This window comes from Labeo rohita, chromosome 7 (genome assembly GCF_022985175.1).
Source record: "Labeo rohita strain BAU-BD-2019 chromosome 7, IGBB_LRoh.1.0, whole genome shotgun sequence".
Classification (NCBI taxonomy): Eukaryota; Metazoa; Chordata; class Actinopteri; order Cypriniformes; family Cyprinidae; genus Labeo; species Labeo rohita.
The window spans coordinates 39,084,843-39,108,431 of record NC_066875.1 but is presented as its reverse complement, the minus strand read 5'-3'; the positions used below and the strand labels follow the sequence as shown (position 1 = coordinate 39,108,431).

At 39.6% G+C, this 23,589-nt stretch overlaps 1 protein-coding gene across 4 annotated transcripts in view; it reads left to right on the top strand.

Annotated features, from left to right (window-relative positions):
* The window catches only part of si:ch73-335l21.1 (insulin receptor substrate 1-B), a 55,490-nt gene that overhangs the window by 1,708 nt on the left and 30,193 nt on the right, over nucleotides 1-23,589 (top strand). For 2 of the 4 annotated variants that reach the window (XR_007828022.1, XR_007828023.1), the window contains exons 2-3: nucleotides 13,348-16,710; nucleotides 18,310-18,415. Coding sequence is in view for 2 of the 4 variants with exons in the window: in XM_051113970.1 (XP_050969927.1) it covers nucleotides 13,348-16,710 (3,363 nt within the window). In the remaining 2 variants the exon portion in view is untranslated. The remainder of the gene's footprint in view (nucleotides 1-13,347; nucleotides 16,711-18,309; nucleotides 18,416-23,589) is intronic. The other 2 variants (XM_051113970.1, XM_051113968.1) reach the window with 1 other exon arrangement.

Below are 23,589 nucleotides of genomic sequence, written 5' to 3'. Positions count from 1 at the left end.
AGATATTTCTGATGAAATCCGAGAGCTTTCTGACCCTCCATAGACAGCTACCACGTTTAAGGTGCAGAAACGTGGTAAAACAGTACATGTGACATCAATGGTTCAACCATAATGTTATAAAGCTACGAGAATATTTTGTGCACAAAGAAAACAAAAAACAACTTTATTTAATGATTTCTTGAGTTTAAATAATCTTTTTGTTTTTCACTCTGAAATAACCAAAATGAAGTCTTGATTTTCTAATTCGTAAAATGCAACAAATTCATAAACAGTTTTTAGATTATTTTGTCTGTAAAAAGAATATCCCATGCTTTTCCCCTCACAATAATAAAAGGGGTCATAGTTCCCCACACCACCTGATTACAGTCCTGCCAAATTAACTTTGCAAATACACAAAGGACAAACCTGCATATTTACCAGGTCTCTTTGTAGCAGTTTGATACTACTGCAAAGCTTTATTAATTTATGTTGGCCACTATTAGGCCTAGACACCCGTGTAGAATAACACAACTAAATAATCTCTACTGATGCTTTATAACAGCTGCTAATTAAATCACATGCACAACTTCTTTACATAATGTGCATTTCAAAAGATCCTGCATATTATATAACCCCTCACTCCTCTTAGAATAAACTGTACTGGCAAAAGCAGGTACACTTGCAAAGAGTAAACAGACGAAAAGGGCAGTGACCGTGACTCCTACAGCAATTACACAGCCCTGCGTGTTCCTTGGCTCCGGGAGATACCGCTAACATATTCAACATGTGACGCAACCCTCACAAACCAATATCAAGAGTCCAAGGTGCTATTACTACACAATGAAAGCAATGAAAGCACCAACCATATGCCATAACATACTTTAATGTCTCAAAATTACAAATATACAGACTCGTGCAGATTCTGAAAAGGTTTTGTTTGCAACCAAAGAACTGAATTTCATATTTACTCTGAATGCAATGCAAAGCCTCCTTGAATTTACATGGGATAAAGACAGAGAAACAGCACGTGTTTGTGTGTTTTAAGGCACTTTGTGGTGATGACACCTTAACAAGATGTGATAGTCAGGCTAGAGATGACCCTCCAGTTGTCACCCATAAACCCGTTAACTGGATAACAAGCTAAACAAACCAGTCCACTGATTGGCTGGTTAAACATTTTTACATCTGTCTTACCTCCATACTTGCTTTCTGCTGTGGTCGACCTGTTGATGGGCAGGACAGCTGTGAGATGACCTGTGGGAATGCTGTCCATACTCACTTTTACACGTCTTAATGCGTTTACTCCCTCTCCGTATTCTTTACAGGCATTACTAGCCATGTTGATTGAGAATCTGTCCAACAGTAATCTGCCCCCCTGCTGTTCAAATTACACTAGGGATGAAATTTCAGTTGCCGCTTTCATCCGCTTTGATTCATTCATTTGCTATTCATCGAGTCTGGGGTTCGACCTATTCCTTTAAACATTTGTTTGCTTTCGCACTGGTCTTTTTTATGCATGCATTCTTTCATTCATTCTCTTGCATGCATCAGTTATCAAAATATCAACGTAACTTGACTAACCACTTCAGATGCATTAGATGTTGTAGTACTTAAATTTAATCAGGCTTGTAAAAATATGGATCTGTGCTTTGATTTTTACATACAACTGATATTTAACTGCCAATCATAACTTTGAACATTTACTGAAAAGCACAAGAATTTGCACTCTGAACAACCATTGCATTGTGGATAGGGAGTTAAGTGATGCAAACAGTTGAATATTTTCCCTTTGACTAAGGTTTTGGACTTGCAGCTGTCTATTTTGTCTGTATATTTCCGACTAACCACTTACTGAACACAGAGACCACAGTCATTAAAGAATCAGCTGTGGAAAGTTTTGAAAACAGTAAAGAACAATGGTGAACAATCTGATTTAGAGGCTGAGCTTCATGAAACATTCAAGCACATGCACACACAGACAAAGCAAAATACAGTCGGTGGTACAGTAACTGTTTTTTTTTCACATAAAGGAAGTGTTTAGAGGAGTGTTTATCAGATTGGCAAAATAAGCATGCATTGCACTTCAAAGGTTTGGGGTTCAAAAAAAGAAATGAATACTTCATTCATTCAGCAAGGATGCATTAAATCAATCAAATGTGTCAGTAAACACAATTATTATGTTACTTATGCTGGGTTTTTTTTAAATTGTATTTATCAAAAAATAGAAAGCAGCACAACCGTTTTCAACATTGATAACAATAATAAGAAATGTTTATATAGCATCAAATCAGCGTATTAGAATAGTTTCTGAAGGATCATGTGACACTGAAGACTCACAAAAACAAGACAAAAAATTTACCGACCTCAAAACCTTTGAACAGTAGTGTATACTGTATGTGAAAAAAGAGGGTCCTGGGAAACTCACCTGCATTCCTGATGTTGTGTGGATTTCTGATGCCAAATTCAATTGATCAAATAGCAAGCAGACTCGGCGCTGTGAGCAGATATTCCATGTTCTGTATTTGTACAGCTGCAAACAGGAGGAAGAAATTAGGTTGGAGGAACTGTTTTTCTCACCACTGGCACCACTGGATACATATGAGCATTACTTGCAGGTGATGCACACTTTACTATACAAGCTGTGTGGTATTTTGAAATCAAATGCTACTTTTTGTTCATTAAATCAATAAAAAGGCATTTTATGAAATTAAATACTTTGTTTAGTCAATTGCAAAGATAAAGTCCAGTCATGTAGCCAATTCTGACTAAATGTTTATATGGAAACTTTACTTTGCACTGCAACTCACTACATTGCTACTGCTGTCACAAGGAAAACACAGTGTGTTTGTGTATTAGTACATGTGTCTGTGATGCCAGTCTGGCTCATGGCTGAAGCTCAAAGGTTAAACTTCCCTAACCCTCACTCATCTCCTTAATGTGCTGGTAATTACTGTCTCTGTGAGATTTTTGGACACACACACACACAGCCAAAGGCAGTGAAAGCCTGTTCTATTTTAACTGCTAAATCTGATGTAATGAAGCAGATCATAGAGTTGCTTACTACTCGTTGACCCCCATGTACCCTGCATTACAACTTAGCTCGTCCTTAAGTGCTGTTTAAACACGACCAGATCCTGAAATGTAAGCCTGTGACAAAAATATCTATTAGGCTCCTCAGCGTATATGAAGCTATTTGCAGGACAAGCCCAGCAACAGTTTGTTGATTGTATTAGTAAGTTGCTTCGGATACAAAGCATACATATACAAATACAATATACATATATATATATATATAAAATATATTTTACAAATTCAGAATAAACAAATACACTACCAGTCAAAAGTTTTTGAACAGTAATATTTTTAATGTTTTTTTAAGTCTCTTCTGCTTACCAAAAACAGTAAAATTTTAAATTAAATTTGTAGGATCATTACGATTATTATTAAAATAATAATAATAAATAATACTCCAAAAAATTATACTGATTCTAAGCTTTTAAGTAATGTCACAAAAGTTTTTTTTTTTATTTCAGATAAATATTGATCTTCTATTCATTAAAGAATCCTGAAAAAATCTTCTAAACTGTTTTAAATATTGATAATAATACAAATCAGCATTTTAGAATGATTTCTGAAGGATCATGTGACACTGAAGACTGGAGTAATGATGCTGAAAACTAAGTTTTGATCACAGGAATAAATTATATTATAACATATTTAAATAGAAAGCATTTCTTTTAAATAGTAAAAATATTTCACAATATTACTGCTTTTGTTGTATTTCGGACCAAATAAATGCAGGCTTGGTGAGCAGACATGAGCATTCTTTAAAAAAATATTAAAAATCATACTTTTCAAAAACTTTTGACTAATATTGTACATGAGGAAAAAAAAAGAAAAAGAATTTGTTTTCTAGTAATTCTAGAGAAGTTTATATATATATCTGTCAGAATCTGTGTTAATCACAGTAGCGATGGTGACCACACGCAGCTCTATGCAACAGTGGCAGCCAGTCATGCTGATTAATGGTAAACATTTAAACTCATAAGCCTAATAAGTACAGAGCACTGAATGCAAATTACCACAGACATTAATATGTTAGCTATTTCAGCCTGTTTTCTCTCATTATACACACCCTTACACATATTTTGTGCCAAAGTTGACTTCATTTTATTGCTTCCTGATTTAATTAGTTGCTTTGTGAAAAGAACATCTATTGTTTTCCTTCACGGTTGATCTCTGAGGACTGTGAGTCAGAGAAAGGTTGTTGGGTTCACTTGTTCAGGACCAGAGCGATATTTCTTAAATATATAATTCTAGGCTGAGCCTAAACGGAATAGATTAAGAAATGGCAGCGGTAGCATGATGGCAATCACTCAGCTGCTGAAGCACCACTTAGACTGACAAGACTTCTGGGAACTGATTGTAGTTCTCATGGCTTAACCAACAAAGCAGTGCTTTCGTGGAAATCTGCTTCTTATTTTTATGGCTTGTTTTGAGTAAAAATGGCTTGTTTTTAAGGTTGTGGTAATGGGCTGGACACAGTTCACAGTGTACCAAACAGGAGAGTGGCACTTGTAGGCGTCATTGATAGTCTACACTGCTTCTGCCATGACCAGTCCTCACAGCTTTATGAAACATCTGGCAGCAGAAATGTATCTAATGACACTAGAATTTATTGTTTTTAACATTTTGTTCTGTTCTGTTGCAGTCGTTCTCAATCACAGAATGGAACTTGCAGTAACGTTAGTAAAATAAAAAATTATATATAAAAAACGTGTTTTTTAAAAAATAAAGAGTTTATTGAAATGAAGAGTTTAATTAGGGTGGATTAGGATCCAAAACCTTTCGTACAAAAACTAAACCGCTAGAACACTGACATATACTTACGACTGCTTTATGTGCAATACGAATTTAGTTACTAAATTAAATGTTATACAATGACTTTTAGAATCGCTGGTGTTAATATTTAAGATAATAATGTAATACAAATGTGCTTTTCATTTTGTTGGATATTGGTAGGCTTATTGGTAGTTCCTCTCTTATTTGATCAACTGGTGCTTAAATGAGGGAACATGCGTCCATGAGGGAACTAGGAAGTGCATGTGTGCGGAGTAAACAAGAGTTACTTAATAAAAGTGTTTACATTAATTATAGACAGTATACACAAACACTAGCCCGTTTGCGTATTATCTTATTCGCGCCTGAGGGATACTAGATACAAGCTCTCCATATTTGTCAAATCTCTCACCTGTGATTAGCCGTTGAGTCAGGTACGTTGTCTTATTAACTTTGGATGATGTTCCCCCATGATGTATTTATTCATTTTGGAGCGCATGTTTTTCATTATTTCTCACTTGGCAGCACTCAAAAAATACCATGACAAGAACAGTGACGTGAAGTCTGTGATTCCTGTACCGCTGGCGGCATTAAATGGAATTGCAATCTGTTTGTTCGAGTGGGCAAACGGAACAATAACAGTGACTCAGCCCATAACGTGCATCTCTTGTTTGAAACTAATTTGAATAGTCATTGTTTTTCAGTTCTGCTTGAAACTCTATAATGAGTTGAAATTCTGTGTATAACTATAATTTGAAAACAAAGTGACACGCTTGTGTTTTATAACAAAATAAAAACAAATAGAGCGTTTGCACTTAACGTCAACATTTGGTAAGTTACCCGGATGCGAGGCCACTTTGCAGATACTCTGATGTAAACAACCGCATGGATTGCGTGATTAATGTACTACTAAATAGTTGTTCTGCTAATTTATGCTGTCTAATCCATCCAAAACCGTGTGGAAGCTGCTAAATCATATAGAGAAAGTCTTAGTAAGCAGGAAAGGGCGCAATATTTTGACAAACTAAAGCTAATAGGTGGTAAAGATACAAATGAGCAGTATTATTTAAGATATTAGCCTAATATTTCACCTACCTGACCAGAAATGATAAGAACAAACATGAATAGTTCAGTTTGGCCAACCACAAACGCCTTTTGTTCCTCAGACAGTTTTTTGCACTCTTTTCCTTGATTTGTTATAACTTTTGGCAGTCTGTAGTACTCCAACCGATTAGTACAGCCCAAAACATGACAATAATTGACCATTTTCAGCAGCAATAATCAGTAAAATATGCGAGTTTCATTCAGTTCAGTGGCATTGTTTACTTTCAGTGCCGCCAATATGGCCGATTGATGAAACGTTGTGAGAACACTGTATAGTCGGACCCCCACCACCAAACTTGACATTGTAAGTCCTTGCTTTTTATTAAGTAGATTTCAACATTTAATAGTTCAATTAACCTTTCAAAGAGTTTGCCTGACAAAATGGAAGTTGGATTTTTGACAGTGTATGCAAAAATTGGCTTTTACATGAAATCTGTTTGGATAAGCGTGTGTGCATTTGTGTGCGTGCTCATTGGTCAGTATCAGCTACTGGTGTGGACAGCAGACTCTTCCTCTCCCTTGTTACATCTTTCATCACTCCCGCTCCGGTTTGGCAGAGTGAGAAGAACCACTAATATGCTTCCATGTGGCACTGAAACCGAAAACCACAGGCAGATCTGGAAACTTCATGATAATGCTGACCAGCAAAGGGTTCATCTGGGTTAACATGGCAGTTCCAGAATTTGTGTGTTTGTGTGTGTGCAGTGATAACAGAAAACACATGTGTCAAAGGAACTTAAAAAGATATTGTGTTTGAGAGTAGGGGACACTTGTGCATTCCTTGTGGAAAAACTAGATAAACTATTTTAAAGCTGGCCAAATCAAGCTTGTCTGTGAAGGTGACAAACTGTTAAGTCTTCTCAGTTTGATCAAGATCACTCAGTCCTTAGAAGGACATTCGGTGCAGAATAATCACTACACTGGCAGCATGATCACAGCAAATCATGCCTTGTTAGAAATATTTTATTTAATATAGAATGTATTTATGATGTGTAAATGTGTAAAGGAATAGTTCACCCAAAAAGGAAAATTTGAAATAAATTTACTTACTCATCCAAGATATAGATGAGTTTGTTTCTTACATAACTTGCTCTTCATTGGATCCTCGGCAGTAAATGGGTGCCGCCAGAATGAGAGTCCAAACAGTTGATAAAAACATCACAATAATTCACATATGACTCAAGTCCATCAGTCATAATCTTGTGAACTGAAAAGCTGTGTGTTTGTAATAAACAAATTCATCATTAAAACTGTTCCCGCTCTACCAGCTAAATACCTCTATCCATAATATTGCTGTTTTCAGTTAAAAAGTCATCCTGTTTGAATCACAAGAGAAATATGCACAGATCAAGCACCACAACAGTTGTAAACGATATAAAGTGACATTATGGATTATGCCTTAATTATGTATTTGTTTAATACACACAAGCAGCTTTTCACTTCACAAGACATTAATTGATCAACTGGAGTAATGTGGATTACTCGTGGATTATTGTGATGTTTTTATCAGCTGTTTGCACTGTTATTCTGACGGCACCCATTCACTGCAGAGGATCCATTGGTGAGCAAGTGACATAATGCTAAATTTATCCAAATCTGTTCTGATGAAGAAACAAACTCGTTTTTTCATCTTGGATAGTCTGTGGCTGAGGATATTTTCAGCTATCTTTATTTTTATTTTTGCATGAACTGATTTGTTAAAATAATATTTATAGTATGTGTAACTACTGTTTGAACCTCATGCGGAAAATATGTGTGTTTCTGCAACAGAACTGCATATCTTTGTCTATGTAGTGGAATTTGTGTTGAAAATTTGTGACTGAGTGCAGCTGACATGCTCTTGTAAAGCTATTAAGGCTAAGCACTCTGAACTTGATATTGTTGCATCTGCTGCTCTGCTTTGTGATCCATTGAATAATCTAACTTGTGTTTTTGATTCATGCATGACTTGCAGATAGTAAACTAAATATGGTTTTAATTACTGGTTGGAGTAGATGTTTTAGCTCTGTTAAGTGCTTTTGTACATGGTGCATTTTTTTGCGTGAAGTTACTAGTATTCCCTTATGTGAGTGTTGCGTAATATTGGTAGAACAAAATGTTCTCAAGAGTTGAGCCACCATCTCACTACAGAGACCCTGGGAACTAAAACATTTAGTGAATTGTGTCAAACTGCAAATGAGAATCGTCTACATATAGAATGGATATTGAAATAACACAAAACCACAACAGCTGCTTGAACGTATGCAGAAGCTTAGAGTTAGATGTATTTAGTAACTTAAAGTGTTTTACAGCTAAAACCATAACTAAAATGTCACCTTGAAATATTTTAGAGCTTATGTGCAAATACTTCTGTTTGCTGAGGGAAAAGGCAGTAGGGGGAGACTTGAGACGGACAGGGACACTTGGCTGTCAGCGGCTCTCACACACACAGCTGTTTCTGTACTCTGCTGCATTCTGCTTATCTTTCAAACACCAGGAGAGAGAAAGATCAGGACTGAACTTTGGTCCTAAAAAGAGCAATTAGCCCTTATTTTAAAACCCTTATGTGCTCGCATGCACACAAATCTCAGCTTAATTGCTCTTTTGTTGAAGCGATTGTTTGTGTTTCTGGCTGTCACACCTGTTTTGAGCAAGAGATTATATCCAGTATGTATTCAAAACTGCTTTCATTTGCATGGCATAATGTATTCAAGTTGATGCAGTCATAATAAATAATAAATTTCATTTGACTAAAACCAGTTTATTTAGATTTTTAGGTTACATACTCCTCATTTGAATTTTACGTCAACATGAGTTTATTTATTTACAGACAGCTGCGATTTGTGCTGCGTCTACGCTTCAAAACACTGCTTATGTAACAGTGCCTGTTCCCCTCAAATCCCCCGTCCCCCGCCACCATCCCTTCCCTCTGCTGGTGTAAGGTAACACGCATACCGCCAGCACGGCTATGCTGTCCTCCTCCTCCACCACCACCAAAACGCTGAGTGAGGATGATGACGGCAGACTTAAGCTCAGATGGAGCCACAACATTGGATCAAATGTGGTTTATGGTTCCAAACGAATCAAGATTTGATTTTTTTTTACTAATAACACTAGATCGGAATGCAGCCTGTAGCTGATTTTAAGGTCATTTTGTTGGTTTGGTTTGTGCCATACACAGCTGCAGTGACCTTGCCAGTCTTGACCACATTGTTATTTATGACCTACTTTCTTAGTGCTTGTGTGTGTGCTGAGCAATTATCTGTGTGTCAGTGTCCATTCTGCCTGTTTGTCTATATATAGACACCTGAAAGCAGATAGGTAATGTTTATTAAGCATAAGCGGACCTTACAACCCCAATAAACATAGACGATAACAAGCACGATAGTCTTTTTCTATGTAACGTTATCTGTGTTAATGGTTGAAATTGCAGCACACTGTTTGTATGTGTGTGTGTCTGGGTTATTTGTGTATGTGTGCATGTGTGTATGTGAGAAATACTGCCATAGCAGGAGAGATAGGCCAGGATGGGGATAATTAATCTGATCATATTTAATGGGCATATTTAATCTGATCTAGAGCTAAGGTAGATGACTCAGTCATGCAAAATCGGAGAGAAACCAAGGGCAGTGCAATTAGATTAAAATGAAGAAAGAATATTTGCCTTGCCTCCCTTTGTTTGTGTTTGGTTTGCAGGTGCTCTGAATGTTTAGCTACTGCAAGCTTCACTGGTCTGTGTTTGATCCTTGTTGTGCATTTATAAAATAATTTACTTTCCGCTTTAAAAATGTCCAATTTCAAATTTACATCCTTCATTGAGCTAAATGTTAAATAGAAAGAACAATGTTTTCAAAGCACCACAATCCCATTGTGTTTATACGCCTCATAAACTCAACCTACGAATGACTTAAAGGATTAGTTCCCTTCCAGAATAAAATTTCCTGATAATTTACTTGCCCCCATTTCATCCAAGATGCTCATGTCTTTCTTTCTTTAGTTGAAAAACAGTTAAGGTTTTTGAGGAAAACATTCCAGGATTTTCTCCATATAGTGGACATCAAAAGGGCCCAACATTTGTAGGTCCAAACTGCAGTTTTTCAGTGCAGCTTCAAAGGGCTGACACGATCCCAGCTGAGGAATAAGGGTCTTGTCTAGCGAAACAAAAAATTAAACATTAATATACTTTTTAACCACAAATGCTCATCTTGCACTCACTTGACTTCACGCATCACATAGTCACGTTGGAAAGGTCACGAGTTATGTAGGCGTAAGTACTGACCCAGTGTTTACAAAGAGAGCGAGCAAAGAAAGTCAGACGCCCTTAGATAAAACAACAATGTTGGGCGATTTCTTTCTTTCTTTTTTTTTAACCTAAATACACAGACAAAAAACGAACCACGCGTGATTACATAATGCGTGAAATTGCAGACGTGCATCGCAGAGCTAGTGCAAGACGAGCATTTGAGGTTAAAAAAGTATATACGTTTTTTTTTTTTTTTTGGAAAATGACTTATTGTTTTGCTAGATAAGACCCTTATTCCTCGGCTGGGATCATGTAGAGCCCTATAAAGCTGCATTGAAACTGCAACTTGGACCTTCAAACCGTTTATTCTCATTGAAGTCCACTAAATGGAGAAAAATCCTGGAATGTTTTCCTCAAAAACCTTAATTTCTTTTTGACTGAAGAAGGAAACACTTGAACATCTTGGATGACGTAGGGGTGCGTAAATTATCAGAAAAGTTTTATTCTGAAAGTGAACTAATCCTTTAAAGTTGTCTCTGTGTGTTAAACTGAATTGAATGGAAGCATTTTAACATTTGGAGTCAGCTTTAACTGATATACAGATCCATTAAATGTTATCGCTATTTGTGGTCTTCCCATAAACACATAGTGACACAACTGTCTTTCCTCTCATGAAATGCTGATTTATGTATGACCCCATTGCCGTGTTTTTTGGAGACGGCACGCTAGTGTTTAGTAAGGCCCTCGTAATTCTAGATGTTCTGTGAAATGCTGTTCTCATGAGATCAGCAGCCAGTTGCTGCCCTAGAATGATGGACGCATTCCCACCTATTCTGGCGCAGGATACACAGTTGCTCGAAGTAGCTGTTAAAATGTTGATCATGCTCAGATGTGATTTATTTATCATGATATCAAAGAGAGGGATTAGATCAGGACGCCTTGTTATGTTCAAGAGATCAAAGGTACATGGACTATAGCCAGCCTCAAGTGGTGGGTGCTTGTGCAAAATTTTAAGCAAGTGCTGATTATGAACACCAAGCATGCTGTTAAAGAAGTCTTTGAAAGAACGAGGGATGGCTGTTTTGCATGGTCAATGCATTAAAGGAGAGACCCAAGCTATTTCTGGGAAGAGATTTGCAGGTGAGCTCTTTTGATTATGTCCAACATGTAACCATCTAGCAATCACTCAGAACCCATCTCTTTATTTCAGTTACTGTTAGCCTCTTCATTGCTCACACTTTCTTGCTTTTTAAAAATTGAGGCTGGACGTGTATATGTCTGAAAGCATTGTCCAAGAGCGTAGCACTAGCAAAGAGAGAACCTTGTATGGATAGTCATTAAAAAGTCATGTGCGGCTTTGTCTATGACTCATCTAATGCAGGCTACCAGCCTCACTTAAGTTCGCACAAGCATCCAGGGAGACCCACGTCACATAAAATCACACACACGTAGAGCGGGGCAAACTACCTTTGAATGAAGCTGCTCAATTTTCTATTTAAGTGAAAGAGCGGAAGAAAGAATACACGCAATTTTGTGACCACAACAGAAATATTCTGGAAAGGGTAACGGATATGTTGGTCAGACAGCAGAGGAGGGTGTCCTTTCTTCTGCATGCTTGGTGTGCTTTTTGTGCATATGGTTGTAATTCTCTCATTTGTGTTGGAAGCATTGTAATGTTCACAGCAAGAGACTGGGTACAATGATGTGTTTTTGTGTTAAGAACTCACACATTTTCTAATATGTGCTTATTTACTGGAACACCACCAAACTGACTATATTTGATGTCATAAATGCGTAGATGTGAATTATATAGTATTGGTAGACTATTTTGCATTGTGTAAGTTCGTCTTACAGCTGGTACAATTATCCAAACTATTGGCAAGCAAATTGAATGCAAATACCAGAGTGTATTGATTTGGGCAAGCAGGTTTGGGGGCAAGCTGCAGCAGATTAGGAAAAGCCTTCAGATTTGAAACAGACTTAAAGAACGAGTTCCTACAGCGTTTTGAGCATCTTGTGTATTTTCACAGAACTGAAATTTGCCAGCACTTGTACTAACAGAGAGTGAGAGAAAGAGAGCCTTTACTAACAGTGAACACCTCTTCAACCTGTCGACTGATTTGCACGCTGTAACTTTTTGTTATTAACCAGGTGCTTCAGGCGTTACCTTTTAGAGAACAAACAAAGGAATTGTTGAAAGCTCACACTGATGAACAGAGCCTCCAGAGAGGAGAGTTGATGAATTGAAGATGGCACGCTTTCTCAGTAGGAAAAATCGAGATGTAACCAAGCTAATGGCGTCAATGTGAAGTTTTTTCTAAAGAAAAAAAAAAGGGACTTGAGCAAGTTTGGCAGCACCTTCCACATTGTTTTCATAAAGTTTCAACGTCACTGTGTGTCTGTATCTGTGTTGAAAACCATCAAAGGCTTGTATGGTACTTGATAGAATTTCCTTATCTTATATCTTTATGACTGTATATAACAATAGAGAGGCACTGTCTCTGACTTGCCCACGGCATCTTATAAAGTATGCAAGCCTTTTTAAATATTTGCAGGTGCAATATTCAAAACACTAAGGGCGGCGTTTGGGGGTAGAAGGTTTCTATTGGGCGGTTTCTTTGGCTGTTTGCAGATTTGGAAAGTCTATTTGGCAAGCTTGTTGGTGTGGCCAACATGCAGTATAAGTAAGTGCTTATTCCAGAACAAGCACTTGCTTATCTAAGCACTTACTTAAAATGCATTTTTTGTAACTCGTAATTCGTGTGTGTAGGACACAAATTTTAAGTTTTTTTACTCTGGGACACATTGCATATACTGCAATATTAACTGTTGGCTGTTGACTCATAGTGCAGCTTAAGTTTTCATTTACAGATGTATTAGTAATGGCCTATTGACTTAAGTCTTTATCAGTGACCTTCGTCCTCCTTGATTGTACTTTGTCTAACAAACCACTTCTAATTTTAAAGTATGAAGCTCTCTGCTTACTAAGTGTATATATTTTCTGAATTGTGATTTGGTCACATTCACATTCTCGCTGATGTTACATGAGGCATAACATGAATTACAAAATAGGATTGGATTAGTTATATATTATGCATGATTTTTTTATTAAGATGTGCTAACTTTTGGTTTATGTGATGGATAGCTGAATTTACATTGTGGTGTAACGTTATACTAACATGTTTTGTCCTTTCTCTCTTTAGGTAAAGCACTCTGTGACAGTGCGAATGGGGGTGATTATGGAGTCCCATCTCCTGGTCCTGCCTTCAAGGAAGTCTGGCAAGTAAAAGTTTGGCCTAAAGGTCTGGGCCAAGCCAAGAACCTTGTTGGCATCTACAGGCTCTGCCTGACTGAAAAGACAGTCAACTTTGTCAAGCTGAACTCCGACGCAGCCGCTGTTGTGCTCCAGCTGATGAATGTGAGGCGTTGTGGTCATTCTGAAAACTTCTTCTTCGTGGAGGTGGGTCGCTCTGCAGTAACTGGCCCTGGAGAGTTTTGGATGCAAGTGGAAGATTCTGTGGTAGCGCAGAATATGCATGAGACTCTGCTGGAAGCCATGAAGGCCTTGAGTGAGGAGTTTCGCCAGCGTAGCAAGTCTCAGTCAGCTGCCGCTGGAGCAGGAGGTGGCACCACTGCATCAAACCCTATTAGTGTTCCATCTCGACGGCATCACCCCAATCCTCCACCCAGTCAGGTTGGATTCACAAGACGACCACGGACCGAACCACCAGGGACTACTGGAGGATGTAATAGCACCTCTCCAACTTCTCGGCACAGCTTTCCCCGAGCTCGAACATCGAGTGATGGTGGAAAAGTTGATGATGGAGGTGGTGCAACAACTGGAGGGATTGCATCATGCTCAAGTCCCACGACTAATGGGTCATGTTCCAGTACCCCTATACTGAGATCAACATCTGTTCGTGCTCCAACCCCTGTCAAAGCACAGCATGCGTTAATGAGATCCACCTCAACCCCTGCTGCTCCAGCTGCACCAAGCATCCCTTCTTGCTCAGGACATGGATCTGAGTTTTGTGCAGTAGGAACTGGGACAAACAACAGTGGTGCTGGTGGTAATGGTAACATGTACAGTCGAATACCTCTCCGACAGCCCTCTGTCTCTGGTTCTTTAAGTGACTACGGTTCCTCAGATGAATACGGCTCCAGCCCTGGAGAGCATTCTCTGCTAACCCCAACAATGCAGGCAGGGTCTGCAGGTAGCTCAGGTGGTCATTCTGTTGGGGACGAAGCATCCAACTACATCCTAATGAGTCAGAAAGGAGCATCCAAACCTCAGCCAGGCCAAAATGCTTTGCATCAAACTAGGAGAGTTCTGAGGCGCTCCTCTAGCAGAGAATGTGAAGCGGAGCGCAGGATAATGAGTAAGCGGGCCTCCCTGCCACCCATGGCCTTAGAGAGACTTGCACCGCACCGTCGAGCTGGGGATGAACCTGTTGAAGAAGATGACTATGCAATTATGACTCACACCACCAGCCGAGAATCCTTTGGATCAAGACATGATTCTGGAGTGGCAGCAAGTGCAACAGGATACTTGGAAGTAGCTGCAGAGCTTAAAGGTGATGCTGGTAGCGGTGAAACGGGTGTCTCTGATATCATTGGAGGTGCTAATGGAGCAGTGGATAATGGCTACATGTCCATGTTGCCAGGAGTTACAGCTCCCCCAGTATCCCTTTCTCATTCCCTCTCAGTAACAGTTTCAGATCAAGACTCAAAATCTGCTGATGATTACATGGCCATGACCCCCAATAATAGCATTTCACCTCCACGACAGATCCGTTCACCACCTTCTGGCACAGATGGCTACATGATGATGTCTCCCAATAGTAGTTGTTCACCAGACCAACGTGGGGTCCCTACTGCCTGGGTTGGCAGCAGCAGTGCTGACAGCCGAACTGGCAGCGACTACATGAATATGTCACCTATCAGTGCCCGTTCTGCCAACAGTACCCCGCCACCAGCTGAGCCTCACACTCCATCTGACCAGCACTCTCAGCAGCCTCCACCGAAGATGGTATATTCTTACTACTCTCTACCGCGCTCCTACAAACATAACTCTTCAACACACTTTGAGGAAGGACCAGGAAGAGGGAAGTATTTGGTTAATGGTGGTAGAGGTCTGGGAGGAGGTAGGGGGCTTGGTAATAGCAAGTCCAAGCATCAGGAACCTCCTGTTGGCCGACATCTGTCTCTTTCATCGTCCTCATACTCTTCCAGTTCTGCGAGCAGCGAGAGCCTAGGTGAAGGTGAAGAAAAGGCTGTCAAAGTGGCAGGAAGAGCAGCAGGTACTGCCGGAAAGGATGCTGAGCAAGGATCCTTGCAGCAAAGGCAAGGGTCTGGAAGGTTAAAGCAAGGACATCCTGGTCAGAGGGGCAGGCCTCTTAGCCTGTTTGTGGATGTCTCTAAAGCCAACACCTTACCCAGAGTCCGTGAGACACCCCTTCCTCCTGAGCCTAAGAGCCCTGGGGAGTATGTCAGTATTGAGTTCAAGGGTGAGAGGAACCTAAAAGCAGGAGGTAATGGAACCAGAGGATTTCGGCAAGATGCTTCTCTTCCACCCAGTACCCACCGCAACTTACCCAGGCCTACCTCTTGTGTCGCTGGGTTCTTGCCTTTCTCGCATAGCTCCTCCACCCCCATCTCTCCATCAACTGCCTCCGAGTATGTCAATATGGAGCTAGGAGTTTCACCATCCCCTTCGCCCATTTCTCTCACATCACTTGGATTTCCCTCATTCCCCACCCCTCCTGTCACACCTGCCGCAGCCCCTAAAGCTCATGATGAGCACAGATTGACGGTTCTAAATGATGATGATGCAGAGAATGAGATGGGACATAGAAAAAGCAGGCAGGCAGGAGACTCACCCACAGCCTGTGGTGACTACACAAAGATGGCCTTTAGCCTGAACTCAGGCAGCACATTAAGTCCTACACCACCAAAACCCTCTTTGCCAGACCAGCCTGAGTCAGTAGTTCCAGCCCTAAGTTTGGGACTAGGACTAGACTTCCCGCTTGCCAAAGTCCCAAACCCAGATCATGGGGCTAAAGTAATCCGAGCAGATCCTCAAGGTCGTCGACGCCACTGCTCAGAAACGTTCCAAGCTCCTTCCTCGCTTGTTTCTTGCTCTGCAACATCATCTTCCTCTGCATTCCCTGATCACGCCCAAGTTGTGGCCCGTCGGCTTGGTTTTGAGGGTATGCTTTGGGGAAACAGTGGCTCAGCAGACATCTCATCTCAGTACGTCAACCCTGGACTACCCAGCCTATCTGTTTCACAGACATCCTCCATGGAACAGGGCCTCAATTACATAGACTTGGATCTGGCTAACAAGGAAAGCTCCCATACTGCCACAGATGGGCAAGCAGCTGTCCACACACCTGTCGCTCGTATCTTTTCCTCTGTCCTGGGTGGAGGAGCAGCTGGGAGCTCTCTAGGAACTGGAGGTTCAGGCGGTAGTGCTTCAAACCTCAACATGTACGCTAGCATTGACTTCTACAAGTCAGAGGAGCTACGGACACACCAAGGTAGCAGCAGCAGCAAAGATGGTACAGGTAAGAATCTGAAAATGAGTTTAGTCTAAACTCAAGTATGAAATCCTGAGTTTCACATACAATCTAAAGCAGGGGTAGGCAAGTTCGGTCATAGAGAGCTGCTGTCCTGCAGACTTTAGTTTTTCAGGATTACTAAGCATAGCCACCTTATTCTTCAACGTGGAAGTAAGCCTATGGGTGAGACTTCTGGTTCATTAGCCGCTCTAGGGAAATAACGAGAAAAATAACATGGTGCAGTAAACAGTAAAACTGTTTGCACTACAAACCAGTGTGTTCATAATTAAGATAATACATTAATGGTAAGACACACCAATTTGCAATATCAAGCAGCAAAACAAGCTGTTTGTACAGCTAAAAATAGCTGGACGCAGATGAGACCAGAAGCCAGACCCATAAAATTTACAAATAGCCTTCGCCTTATGGGAACAAATAAGGTGGATAGGCACCTTATTTTTCAGGGTTGGCGCTGAACTCTGCAGGACAGCGGCTCTCTGCCTTCTCCTGGACTAAGGTTACTCATACTTTCAGCAAACTGAATAGATTTGTCATACAATAGAGTGCATATGTTTGCATACTTCTTTTGCCTCCTCCGTTTATAAATTGCTTGCAAACAAGATAGAAATCTTGTTTCTTATTTAGTACTGTTCTTCAGAATAAGACAAACAAGATAATTTCACACAACCTATTTGTTTAAAAGCATAGTAATGCATTTAAAATGCTGTTTTTAAAAATGCTACTCTCGCATTTTTGATAAATGACAAACATTGTGCAGATTCTGCAAGGGGCAGGCAAACTTATACGTGCAAATGTAATATATTATCACCCCATCAACATGCCTATTAAGGTGACTAAATCATGTGTCTGGTTTCTTGTGTGGCTCTATTTACACTGTTTTTATCTCAGCTTTGGTTCCACTTTACTCAATAACAGGTTGTGATGATACACTGGAAACAGCCTGGAGTACAGCCTGTTCCATAACAAAACTTTATGAGGCCATGGTTCACTTTTGTTCTTTATTCATATCCACCTGGTGCCTGTAGATACAGGAGCCACCTGTCTGCCAGGCATTACAATGCCAACAATACTGATCAGAGAGCCATGGAAAGTTCCCTTTTGCAAATCTCATAACCATTGGTTTCGTCTGCCGCCTCTGTCGTTCCCAGGGATCCTAAATTTGATTTACCATTTTAAATGTATTTTAGAAATTTCCTGTGTTTATCTTTGAGCTACGACATTAAAGTGTCCTCGATAGTTATGTATATAGAAGGTTTACAATGACAGGGTAAATGGCTAAATACAGTCTTTCAATTCTGTTTGAGTTACTGTCTTTTTGGGTTCCCTCTGTGTGCTTTTAAAGGCACGTATGGGTTTGTGGCTAGATTCGGGTTTGCCGTTCAGTGACGGGATGTTTGCATAAATTGTCTTTTTGTGCAAATAGTGACAGAGCAGGCTAACCGCATATGTCTGAAGCGCCGTGTTCAGTTTATGTTATGCAAGAAAACAGTGACTCTTGTGGAATAAGGGAAAGCTTACAGTGGTTGTTTGTAGAAATCTCTGATCTAACTATCGCTCTCTTGTTTTCTTGCTTAAATGTCCCAGATTTGATGCCTGGTTTTAAACCAAATGATAAGATTATCACAGAGTTGGACTGAATACTACAGAAAGAACACAGAAAGATGCGGGCTTATTTTGCAGCAGCGAGTGGGTGAGTGAATCTTTTGCAGTTAGTGGACAGCATGGCATCGGCGCTGGGGGGGAAATGCGGCGAGCTGGCTGTGAATGTTGAGAAGGGGCCAACGCTGCGCTGGTCCAACGTGGTCACAACCGCAAGCCCCCCTTTTCTGCATGTAATAAATGATCCTTTTGTTCGTGGCTTTCCTCCCTGGCTGCCGTGTATGTGTGTGTGTTTGTGCCCTTGCGTGTGTGTTTCAGCTCCAGTAGGCTTGAACTCATCGCTCCCTCGCTCCGTTTTTTTTCCCTTGCGTTTTAATAAAACGTTTCTGTCCGAGTAGAGTAAGAGAGCACAGACAAAAATAGATTTTTGGGAGAGAATGTAGAATGGGAAGTCCCCCCCCTTCCCCCCACCACCACCACCTCCTTCAATCTGAGAAAGGATTAAAGCAAGTGAGAGGAGGAGGGAGAGATAGTACAAGGGTGAGAAAGAGATGGCACAATGGGAGTGAAAGAGAGAAAGTGAGAGACAGACAGACAGTGTGCCAATGGCAGATGGAGAAAAGATGGAAAGAAAGTGAGAGACAGAAACTTCGAGACGGATCAGGTTTTCATGTTTGGTGGGAGTTGAGGAAATCGTATGAACGTTTCAGGGTTCATTTGTTTGGGTTTTCAGTGCTTTTGGAGGAACAACGATGAAAGCAGTTTGCCTGGCTGAACTCCAAACTGGGTCTCACTGGCCACATCCAAACTCCCACTAGCAGTCAAGGGAAAGAAAATAGAGAATGAGATGAATTAGAGGTTGCGATATGGAAGGAAAGTGGTGGGAGAGAAAGCTGAGGGTGAAAGGAATGGCAGCAAAATGCCTGAGAACTATAATGTCTCTAGTATATAGAAAAGTCTTTTAATGCGCATGAGAGGGAATGTAACCTCCTATGGGCAATACAGCTGCTTAATATATGCTGCTTAAAGTCTCGCAAACACACCTACATACCCATACACACACACACTGAGACTGTTTGAAGCTCTGGCAGGGCTTCGCTTCTTGCTGTGTGGTAGTGCCACGTGTATCTCAGTCTGCCGTAGAGAGCAGTGAATTTAGACCTGGCACCGAGGGAGGTGAATTCCTCTACTGTGCCACTGTGTTAACAAGAGAGAGTGAGATCATTCATCCATATCATAACCACAAGACAACATTTACCTAAATGGAGAGCTATGGGTGAAGTGAAGCTGAGGTAATTTTTGAATCTCTTAATCCCACACACAAATACCCATAACCACATAATAGAACACAGAGACACTTAAAGGGATAGTTCACCCAAAGATGAAAATTACCTCATGATTTACTCAGCCACAAGTCATCCTAGGTGTATATGACTTTCTTCTTTCAGACGAATACAATCGGAGTTATATTAAAAAATGTCCTGGCCTTTCCAAGCTTCATAATGGCAATGAATGGGTGTTGAGATTTTGAAGTCCAATAAAGTGCATCCATCCATCATAATAAGTACTCCACACAGCTCTGTGGGGTTAATAAAGGCCTCCTGAAGTGAATTTCTGCGTTTGTGTAAGAAAAATATCCATATTTAAAACTTTATAAAGCATAATCTCTATCTCGCAGTAACTGTTGTACACATGTACACGAGAAAGTGGCGTTCCAGCAGATGATGTAGGACATAGGTGTAGTGTAAGCTCCGGTGAGAAGTGATGAACGTGGAAGCACAGAGGAAAAATGTTGTAGAATTTTGATATGAGCCAAGAGGAGACTGGTTTTCCTTTGCTAAACAAAGGAAGATTTGCTTTCTGTGCTTCTGTAAACAGAACTTGGTTCTCAGGAGACTAGTGACACTTTCCCTGGAGCTTTTGCTAGACATGACGCCTTATAGTTTTAAATATGGGTATTTTTCTTACACAAATCTATCGATTCACTTCAGAAAGCCTTTATTAACCCCCTGGAGCTGTGTGGAGTACTTTTTATGATGGATGGATGCACTTTATTGGACTTCAAAATCTCAACACCCATTCACTGCCATTATAAAGCTTGAAAGAGCCAGGGTAATATAACTCTGATTGTATTTGTCTGAAAGAAGAAAGTCATATACACCTAAGATGGCTTGAGGGTGGGGTAATTTTCATATTTGGGTGAACTATCCCTTCAAGCAGTTTTGTAACGATCCCCTACATTGATATAGTTGGGTAACAACGGCTATTTTTTACTACTCATGGGGCTTTTGCTTAACTGGATCATAGTTTATATTTCCACCACAGTCTGCACACATTTGCACACGTTTGGACACACATCCATTTATTCAAAGAATGCCATCCGTTGTGCGCTCATGCGCCCTAAAACCTATACATACTTGTAAATGCTACTCTTGGACTTAATTTATGCTTTGCATTGACAAAGTGCATGCACACCCAACCACATCTGGCTGCACTGATTTTGAGAGGCCCGAATATTTAAAGCAATTTTATGGGCTCAGTACAATTTAAGATATATCAACAGCTACTGTGGTATAATTTTGATCAACGTAAACGCAACGCAGTCATATGGGTCAGTTTCTTGAAATAGATATTTATACATCATCTGATAATCTTTCCATTGATGTATAATTTGTTAGGATAGGACAATATTTGGTCGAGATACAACTATTTGAAAATCTGGAATCTGAGGGTGCAAAAACATCAAAATATTCAGAAAATCACCTTTAAAGTTGTCCAAATGAAGTTCTTAGCAATGCATATTACTAATCAAAAATTAAGCTTTGATATATTTACGGTGGGAAATTTACAAAATATCTTCATGGAACATGATCTTTACTTAATTTCCTAATGATTTTTGGCATAAAAGAAATATTGATAATTTTGACCTATACAATGTATTATTGGCTATTTCTACAAATATACCTGTGTGACTTATGACTGGTTTTGTGGTCCAGGGTCACAAATGTTAATGCTTTTTTAAAGTTGAAACAAAATGTAAAAAATATATGTTAACATGATATTTTTACTGCGAAAAAAAAAAGTGTGTGTTTTCCAACACGCAGCATCCAATGTTGTTGTGCTGTAATTCCTAAAATCTTAAAACAATTTTCTGTTTACAGGTTTTTTTTGTTTTTTTTTTAAACACGAAGAATTACATTTATGCTTTTAAATCTATTTAAATTGGCCTTGTTAACTTGTTAGCTTTTTTTTTTTTTGCTTTGTTGGAAACAGTTGTACTGTTTAATATTTATGTGGAAACTCAGTAGCAGCATATATTTAAAAGAGAAGTCTTATGTAACTTGTTAAAAGTATTTACTGTCATTTCAGATGAATTTAATGCATCACTGCTGAATAAAAGTATTCATTTCTTAAAAAATGGTCCCACACTTTTGAAGGATAGTGTATTTTTTTTTTATCATAATACCACTATTGCTGTCAATTCAGCTTAACCTCCGTTGAACCCAGAATATTCCATTAAATAACCTGTAATCCCACTTTCACAAACACTGATTCTGATACACACCAGCTACTAATCCAGAAATCTGCCTATATTTTTTCCTCTCAGTTCTGCATTGGAAACTGTCAGTAGTACTCTAAATACAGCTCAATGTATAAATCGACAGAGTGGCCAAACACAGCTGTGTTTTTGTATCTTACTTTGAACTTACTCACTCATTTCTCACCAGTATGTTTATCACTGTCAACATTTTCCAAGTTTATTTATAGCGTCCCATATACATGAACTGTGTACCAGCATATTTCTGATAATCCCGTCTATAAAGATTAATTTATTATTACTGATAGCTGTCATAAAATTGAGTCAGTAAAGACTGACTCAGCGCTCCAGAAGCCCAGTAGTCCTGAAGGACCAAATCTGGTTGTGGCTGGTTTGATAGCGGGGCCAGAAAGCGTATACGAGAGATGGAAAGTGTGGGTATACATGAGAGAAAGGGAGATGGAAAAAAAGATACAGCGAGAGAGGGAGAAAGGATTAAAGTTGACAGTAGGTAATCTGTGGTTATTTATGCACGTCCACGAGGCGGAGCAACGTAGGGTCCCATAGGATGCCATGTCCCAATAAAACCCCGTGGAGCTGGAGAGTGGTCAAGCGAATGTGCCAGCAGATCTTCTTGAACACGCAGCTCCTACTGAATAATCCGAATAGGATTATATCCTACTCAGACAGCTGTAAACGTATCTGCGCTGCATTGACGCAAAAGCTGCCGCGTTTTGGAAAGAGGAATTTTGTATTTTATTTCATTACTGTATGACTGTGATTTATTTTAAGTCTCTGAGGTGCCCTAGGTTTATAGTTAGTCTGATTAATTTTAGCTAAGATGTACTATATTTTGTAGCTATAGTTGTTAAGTAGCACTGGTCCAGGAGGGCAGAAAGTAGGACGGGCTTGGTAAGGTAATATTGGATGTCCTTGTAGAACAGATGTAGCTGAAACGAACAAAGGTGTCTGTTTCTGTTAAAAAGCCCACACCTGGGCTCTATAGCTGCTCTTTTCCTCTGAGCTGTCATGATATCAGCGTCTACACCCTGAGAAAATATAGGTTAGTTGTGCATTTGAATACTTTGAATAGCAAGGTGAATGGGAATTTGAGTGTTGATGTGGGCTGTAGAATTGCTCAGGTAAGAGCTTTTAGAGCCTGGGTTTTTTTTTGTAGTACTTGTTTTATATTAAAATATTTTTCTTGTTTTTTTTATGCAGGGACAGCCATAAATAAGTCACTTGTTGGTAGGCTTCTCTAAAAAGTGTAAACATTGTGGCTCTGTAGTGCTATTAAAACATTGGCTATGTTTGCAATGGAACACAACCTTACTGCAAATGGCATAAAATGCATTGTTAAGCCTAATTTTACAAATGTTTGTGAAAACACATTAAAATAAAATAAAAGCACGATACTTTGTCCTTAATTTCAGTAAGTGGCATATAGTTATAATTTTGAATGTAGATGCAGTTAATTTAATTTTGTGGAGAAATAAAAAAGGATTGTTCATCCAAAAATGAAAATTCTGTCATCATTTACTCACCTTCATGTTGTTCTAAACCTGTATGATGTTAATTCTTCTGTGTAACACAAAAGGAGATGTTAGACAGAATGTTAGGGACTGACAGCCTCATCTTTTTTCTCTCTTCACTCTCATCTTTTTTCTATACAATGAAAACGAATGATGACTGAGGCTGTCGTTTTGCCTGACATAGCTTTTGTGTTC